Raw genomic sequence first — 7,980 nt, 5'->3', positions numbered from 1 at the left:
GCAGCAGCCAATCTTTTTTTCAGTGTATCTCTTATAGTTTCTATGATACTCTATTTATATTTGAGCAGGTGCTCTTAGTAGTTTCAAAGAAAAGAAATTATGCGCTAGACACAAATAATCCAAAGGTGTGTATTAAGGATTAAAAAGTGACAATAATAAAACAAAGTTATACTTAAATTAAATTTTAACTGGGTAATATAATATACTAGTTAATATAAAATATATTTATAATTAAATAATAGTTAGCTTTTTTATTTCTACGAATATATGTCATAGTGTTATTAGAGATATAAATACGGAATGACGAAAAATATCAATGCGCAGTATCGCAGAGCGTTCCAAATGGATCAATACGAAAATGCGCGCACATCCGTTTTCCTCGCTCGTCTTCGTAGTTTGGGATGGGTTGGGGATGACTTCAGTCGTGAGCTCGCCCAGCATGTTCATTCCGAAGAATTATCGAAAATATTATTGCTCAAAATAATTCTTTTCATCGATTCGCGTTCCAATAAAACAGTTATCTTTACTTAGAATTTTATTGTCAGAAATAGAGTTTAATTGCGATGCAATGCATCCCGGCGTGTGTGAGAATGTGAGCCTGCTCAGTTGAATAAACATGATGGGGACGAGATACGCATCATGTAATTATATAATGTTTATTATACATTATTTTCTATCTGTTAAAGGACGAAATAAATCTTTGTTGTAATTTATAGATACATTATTTTAAATAATGAGTAATATGTATCTGTTAATTAATTCTAACAAATTGATATAATTTTCAAATATAAAGAAATAATTTTTAGAAATTTTTAAATATTTTATAAAGTTATTAAATTATAGATAGTCTAAAACTCGCCAGTCTACATGACGCTTATCAACGGTTACTTTATGGAACCCAGCCGATACCCTCTGGTTTAGACATCGCAAATATATTGAAATATTTTTCTCAAACCTTGCTATGTAAGTAATCGGTGTACAAATTAACTGTATATGACAGATTTATTTTATTTATTTTCAGTAATCATAGATTACAATTTGCTTTTAATCGGTCAGTAAATCTTCCCTTTCTCGAAATATTCTTATCAAGCTCTCTTTCCTTTATATTATAAGAATATTTATATTCTCGTTTTTCAACATAATCGCTTAAATAATCTAGTAAATGAAATATGGCAATAAATATTTTTAGGTCTGTTAAAAGAATCATCCGTGTCGCCGTTCGATATGATCAAATCGCAACAGCTCGATGGAGAACGAATGGCTTTATTCCCAAATTTGGATTACAAGCAGCTTTACAATGCGTTGACGCAGATGATCGACGTTACACCGTTGATCCACATTGGCTTACCAGGTTTGTCTTCATTATTTTGTCGTTATTATTAAACATATTATTATATAAAATGGAAAATTAGAAGTGTTACTCATACTTGACTCTAGTAAATTCTAAAAAAATTTCTCTAACAATTATCGAGAAAATAGCATGTTATAAAACTTAATTTTACATATCCTTTTTACATAGTATAAATAAAAATAGAAATTTTAATGTTACTTTCAATAATTATGAATTACAATTTGCTTATAAACCAATAAATTTTCTCTCGAAATATTCTTGTCAAGTACCCTTAATTCTATGCATATAATAATTATAATTTATATTTATTTTTCTAGCATTTGGGAAAGCATTGCTACAATGTCTAGCGTGCATGCTGCTGTTCTTGGATCACGATCTAATCGACAATTTATCGTACTTAACTGCCAGTACGATATCAGTACTTCCCGTAGAGCTGCATGAAGAAATTGTCAATTATCTCTGTTTTTACATTTTACCGTTCACCATCAGTGAGTTTTTCCATTATATTTATATTTATATCGGTATTATTTGAACTTGTGTATATGATAAGCACACATTCTCATCTTTCTAAGAGAGAATAACAGCTGCCGGGAGGGAATGTGAGTGTGGAAAGAAAATATTAGTATTTTACCGATAAGAGCTTTTCTGTTAAGTAAAACATTGGCTTGCCGGCTAAAAAACCAGTTGATAAAACGTAGAATAGTGCGCATTTTATTAATAATTAATTTAGACATAAGCTTTAACCATCTACATATATATACAGATATATATATATATATATATAAAAGCAGATTTAATCCTTTTATTTTTATGAGATGACGTTATCCAGATTAGCTTGCAGCTACATTTACATATTATTAAGATTTTTTTATTATTATTATTATAGTAGGTACTTGAAAGCTAACGGTAGAAGAAGAAAAAATTAAAAAAAATTTTTATTACAAACATTTTAACTTTCAGCAAGGAAACCTGAAATTGGAGACGAAAGTGCCGCTAGTCAATCAGTGGCCGCTGTTATAATGATGGTGTTTCAGTATTCCAATAATCCAGGTATCATATATAATATAACGTATATCATATATAATATATCATATATAATATTCCGTATGTCATACGGAAAAGTCTAAAATTAATACAAGCATTTAATTCATAAAATTATAGTTCAAAATTATATTAAATAAAATAATTTGTGCTAATACCTTTATACACTTTTCTAAAATCTTGTATTATTACGAAAGTGTGTGTATATATATGCATTCATGCGAATAAAAATGTTAAATTTGTGGACGTGTACGTACTACGAAAGAGATATTTTCTCTTTCCCAGCGCATCATTGTCAATTGCTGGAGTGTTTAATGGCTCTGAAGCCAGGAGTAGTGAAAGACATTCTTTGCGTTATCGCTTACGGCACCGCATCAGCAAGAGCGTCAGCTGCGAAATTGCTGTTTTATTACTGGCCTTCGTTTAATCCAAATTTATTCGATCGCCGTGCGGTGTTAGTAAAATTTGCTAGTGAGTATTAAATCTAAAATTATAATTAACAAAAATATAAAGTACACCCTGGTGAAAAAATTTCGTTGAAATTATTCCATGTTTTGGAACATTTCAGTAAAATTGTTGAAAATTTGTTGAAATTTTCCTGAAAGTGAATTTTTCAGTTAACATACTGAAATATCGCTGAAATGAAACTGAAATTTCTCTGAAATTTTTGCTGGAATTTCTTTGAAATTTTGCTGAAAAAGAATTTTTCAGTTAAAAATCGTTGAAATTAAACTCGAATTTTTCTGAAATGCTTAAATTTCGCTGAAAAGTGTTCCAAAACGTGGAATGATTTCAGCGAAATTTTTCTATCAGGGCATTATGTATTGCATATCAGCGTATTAAAGCTTATTTTTTTATACAAACCACATTGTTTAATATGTTAAATTTTATCTTATTACTCTTTGTGACATACGTTTTGCATTAACGATCAGTCCATTGTGTACGAAAAATATAAATATATGTTATGTATTAAATATATCGATATATTTAATATTAGGCAAGAGATAATAAAAACAAATTCCAAACATCATACAACAATATATGATATATAAAACTATTACCTGCATCCAGACGATTTCACCCCGTTCGTATGTCAACGAGATAGCTGTCCGAATGCCGGCAATGCGGAAGCTGCAAAAGTCTGTTACAATCATGATATTTCCATCACGTATGCTGTTGAATCTCCGCCTCCTCTTTATCTTTGCATCGAATGCGCGAATGAGATTCATCGGGAGCATCCAAACCAAATGTTTTACGATATTTTGCATCCAATGCAACAGGTGTCCATGATTTGTGAGAACAAGGTGAACATGTTGATTTTGAGAGAATTCAAGTTTATTGCACATAATGTACGATGTCGCTCAAGTATTTAAAATTTTACTAATATTTTCATCTTCTCCTTTTAATTAGAATTGTAGAGGGACGGATAAATCAGCTATCAGTGTTTGCTTTTCAACAGAATGCGCAAGTTACAATGGAAATCATCCTATACGATATTGTCAGCAATGTCACAGTATTCGTCATAATAATCGTCGTGGCGGTGATCACGTTTATCACATGGCGCTTCCGCACATTTCGCAGCTGGACCCGCAAGCGCAAACTTATATGGTTCAAGCGATTGTCAGGCAAGCTGTAACCGTAATCATAAGTGATAATAACTGCAAGCTCAACTAGACATGGTATTTTTGTTTTGCAGTTTGCTCAGAGAAGCTGAACCGATAAGTATCGATAGCAATCGGGACACAACAGATATAAGTGCCAGTACTAGTAATAAGGGTGGCATAGGATTCGTAGGAAGTACCAGTGGCGCAAGTAGCGGTGCTGGCGGTATCGGGAGTACGTTCGGTCACTGCGACCCTACGAGCTTAGAGGAACGACAGCTCCTCGGCAGATATGGCGTATGGCTGCTAGTGGGACTTTGTACCCCTAACGAAGATACCCCGGTTGAAATACTGGGCCGTTTATTATCAATGTTATTTCATTGGTTTCATGTCACTGCCTACTGTTTCGATGGTATTGAAAAAAGACTTATACACCTTATCTTTTCTGTTGGTAATTTAACACTTTGCATATATACACTTTACTCAAGTAGACGTAGAGAGCCAGACGTAGGTAGTAGAATGGTATGTCGGCTAAATATGTTACCAAGATGTACAAGATGTAAGCATCCTCTGTATACACACTGTACATGTAAAATATATGTTGTTAGCCTTCATGTTTGTCTCAAGAAAAACATTATGTCGATGTTTGAATATATTTGTTTCTAAAATTATAAATCAAAATACGCCTGAAATATTTAGCCGAATTTAACATATTCCGTCGTATGAATTAAACGAAAATATTAATTCGAGACTTCATTCATAAAAATTGCATGTCAAAGATATCAACACACAACTCGATACACATATTTGAAATTTGCACTTAAATGTCGAATACTTTAAAAAATGTAGCCTCGCATTACTGCATGCCAAAATTCGGGATAACAATAAATGTCAAACCTGTTCATGTGTTCTAATCGTGTTGTATGTCGTTAGATTGATAGTTTAATGATCAAAATAGCATTCCTATATTAATTTTAATACTTTTGCCTTTTTATAATTAATTTCTCAATCGTTTCAGGCCAGGCGGAAAGCGCGCTTGAGAAGCTAAAAACGGAGTACGTTTGCGACTGGCTTTCAGAAGTTATGAAAACGCACTATGAAGTATTCATTTCCTGTCTTCTACCACATCCTGCGGACTACGTCAGGGTCGGAGGTCATTGGTAAAGCAGAGATTTGCATTTTTAAATAAAATCTTTACATAATATACATAATTTTGATTACATACATATACGAAATTTACAATGAACGACATTATTGTAATACTTATTTTTGCGATTAAATTATGTTGATAAAATTAATATCATTTATTGTTCTGCCGAAAGGGAAACCTTGGCTTCTCGGACGTCACATTTAAAAGACGGACTACATCGGCTGTTTTGTCTGGTACCGTACGAAGTGATTACGCCTGACGTATGGGATTACGTGATGCCGCATTGGATGGAAGCAGTGGTAAATGACGTTCCAGAAAATGAACTTCAGGAGCTAAAGATAATATTGAGGTATTCGTTTTATTTCGAAAAAATCTTACGTATTTGGAATTTTCAGGTTACACGAAAAATATTTATCAATTTATGTTGCAGCAAAATCTTGGACCGGGACATGAATTCTTTAGGATTTGACGTGAAGAAAATGTATAACTTTATAGCAAAACGGTTCGTCAATACGAGCGCTAAAGTGCAAGAACAGGCCCTTCATTGGTTGCAAACGCTTACTATGCTGGAAATAACATTACCCTTGGATCAACTATTTTCAATATTTAGCGACGGAGTAGCCGTTATGCAGTCGATGAGCTCGGCAGAGTCAGAATTAAAGCCAAACAAGTCTACGAAGGAAGATGATGTAAACATTACATGTATGTAATTATAATTATTATCTGTACTGGTTATCACTGTACCTTAATCTTTTGCCGAAAAAATTGTTTAGCTTTATAGAGATTAATTTTATTTTTAATTAAGAAGGTTCCACTTGTGATTTATTATATTTAGAATTATAAATTTCTTGTATAATTTTAACTATCGACTACACGGGTTGTTTGGACTCGAAGAGAAAATTTTTTGGACGAGAGTATTTTGGATGAAGTACTATGAAGTTTCAAATTGTAGGCAAAAAAACTTTGAACCTTCCTCTATCAATCGCCGTAAGAGGTCCACTTGTATTCTGTACTTCAAACATGACGCTTTAGAACTTAGATATGATTTTCACACAACTGTAGTTTAGGATTAGGCATGATTTTAACATGTTTAGGTCCCATAGTGGAAAATGATTCGGGAAAATCAACACCACTTTCCGATGATATAGTGCCAACACCGAGACACATAGAATTTATGACGAACGCGGAACTTAATTTATCTTGTTGTATTCTTATGCTTGACATACTATTGAAACAGGTGAGATATAAATCTTTAAAAGAGTTATCTATATATTAATTATATGCATAGAATCTTTTTTTATTTACTTTTATGTAACGAAAACGAAATAAAAAATTTTGGTTTTGGAAGATGGAACTTCAAAATGTAGACAAGCATACAGGAATTAATACGCGAGTTTGTCGAGATGCTTGCCATTTAATGAAGTCTATAGTTGCATCCAACTGGAACAACTCTCACGTCTGCGATAATACTTCAGACATCGAATGCTCTTATTGCGAGTCAAGGGTAATTTGGCACCAACTATGTTTACAATTGATTACTTACATGGCACCAGAAAATCCAGCGTATCCTCCCGACGTTAGTTGATTCCATAATTTTAATTTAATTGATAATTATTATGATATAATTATAGGAAAATGTTGTGCAATAAATAAATATTTATAAATAGTAACTTATTTTTCTCGATATTAGAATGTTTTAATATCATATGTGAAGCAGAAGAGGAAATTAACACGTTTTTTATATTTTTCAGACAATCTTGGATGAAAATGCGGATGATAATGCTCGTAAAAGTTCCCCGGAAACAACAAAGAAGGGTGATTCGAAACCAGATGTGGTCATCAATATGCCCGTACCGGAAATGCATTCTGTCGGCGGGGTCTTAGTTCATATGCCACACGTACGTCTCTTAATAAATAAACTCTAAAATGGCAAATCAATCTTTCGATCTCGGACGTTAATAACATATTTGATGTTTGTCTCATTGACAATTAAATTTCCGTGACTTTATCGAAGAAGGAAAAAGGATACAAAAAGAAATTTGCTCTTCAATGAGATAAACATCATAAAAAAAAAATGTTATTTCTAATATGTCACTGCGTATTACACAATCCTCCATTAATAAAGCAGCATGCTACTTAAAACTGTCTTAACTGTGTATATGTGTCCGTATGCGCTTCTCTCTCTCTGTCTCTTCTTCTACGACACGGCCTGATCACAAAGACACGGTAGGCTAATCTATGTTACCGGAATAGCTATTTTGATCGTTTATGTCAGTTCTTCGAACAGATTATGACAGCGACAGTAGAGACAGTTTCGGAACAGCTGGACCTCGCAGCTATCATGCCAACGGAGAAGATTATGTCCGCCGTCGCGAGAACAGTTACACTGTCAGAAACAGACGTCGGTGAGCCAATACTCTATGTATATCACAACTTTTCAATAATTATATTTAATTATTAATTATTAATTTTAATAATATTATATAAATGCAAATATATATGTACATATATGTATCAGGTACCGCAACAGTGAGCGTGGCAAAACCGCATCTGATAGGCGAAAACGATGAACCCGTGAGCTTAAGTCCGGAAGCTGATTCGGATGACTTTTGGCATACCTCTGTAGGAAAGTTTCGTTTTACGATAGAAGAACTACCGGAACAACTTCAATATATTCATAAATTGCTGAAGGTACTAATACTGCACTAAGAAAAAAAATAGCTTAAATTTAAATAAATATTTGTTTGAATATTGCCAATTAAACATTTACTTATAGTAAATAAATATCTACTTAATAAAAAGAAGTGATTGTTAAATCAAATTAATGTTTTTTGTAC

The 7,980-nt window shown here is 32.8% G+C and overlaps 1 protein-coding gene across 2 annotated transcripts in view; it reads left to right on the top strand.

Moving 5' to 3' along the window:
- Window positions 1-409: 409 nt before the first annotated feature.
- The window catches only part of unc79 (UNC-79 domain-containing protein), an 18,202-nt gene continuing 10,631 nt past the window's right edge, over window positions 410-7,980 (top strand). Inside the window, exons 1-17 of one of the 2 annotated variants that reach the window (XM_018460507.1) lie at window positions 410-641; window positions 844-963; window positions 1,190-1,351; window positions 1,669-1,839; window positions 2,312-2,401; window positions 2,678-2,863; window positions 3,464-3,696; window positions 3,803-4,017; window positions 4,089-4,444; window positions 5,012-5,153; window positions 5,316-5,492; window positions 5,574-5,845; window positions 6,238-6,380; window positions 6,492-6,719; window positions 6,895-7,041; window positions 7,419-7,548; window positions 7,662-7,834. In XM_018460507.1, the coding sequence (XP_018316009.1) occupies window positions 617-641; window positions 844-963; window positions 1,190-1,351; window positions 1,669-1,839; window positions 2,312-2,401; window positions 2,678-2,863; window positions 3,464-3,696; window positions 3,803-4,017; window positions 4,089-4,444; window positions 5,012-5,153; window positions 5,316-5,492; window positions 5,574-5,845; window positions 6,238-6,380; window positions 6,492-6,719; window positions 6,895-7,041; window positions 7,419-7,548; window positions 7,662-7,834 (2,970 nt within the window). In that variant the 5' untranslated portion in view covers window positions 410-616. Of the gene's footprint in view, window positions 642-843; window positions 964-1,189; window positions 1,352-1,668; window positions 1,840-2,311; window positions 2,402-2,677; window positions 2,864-3,463; window positions 3,697-3,802; window positions 4,445-5,011; window positions 5,154-5,315; window positions 5,493-5,573; window positions 5,846-6,237; window positions 6,381-6,491; window positions 6,720-6,894; window positions 7,042-7,418; window positions 7,549-7,661; window positions 7,835-7,980 lie in introns of those variants that run through there. The other variant, XM_018460498.1, reaches the window with a different exon arrangement.

Source organism: Mycetomoellerius zeteki, unplaced genomic scaffold, assembly GCF_001594055.1.
Source record: "Mycetomoellerius zeteki isolate Tzet28-1 unplaced genomic scaffold, Tzet1.0 scaffold119, whole genome shotgun sequence".
NCBI classification, from domain to species: domain Eukaryota; kingdom Metazoa; phylum Arthropoda; class Insecta; order Hymenoptera; family Formicidae; genus Mycetomoellerius; species Mycetomoellerius zeteki.
Note: the sequence above shows the minus strand (reverse complement) of the source record. Positions and strands in the feature narration are given on the sequence as shown.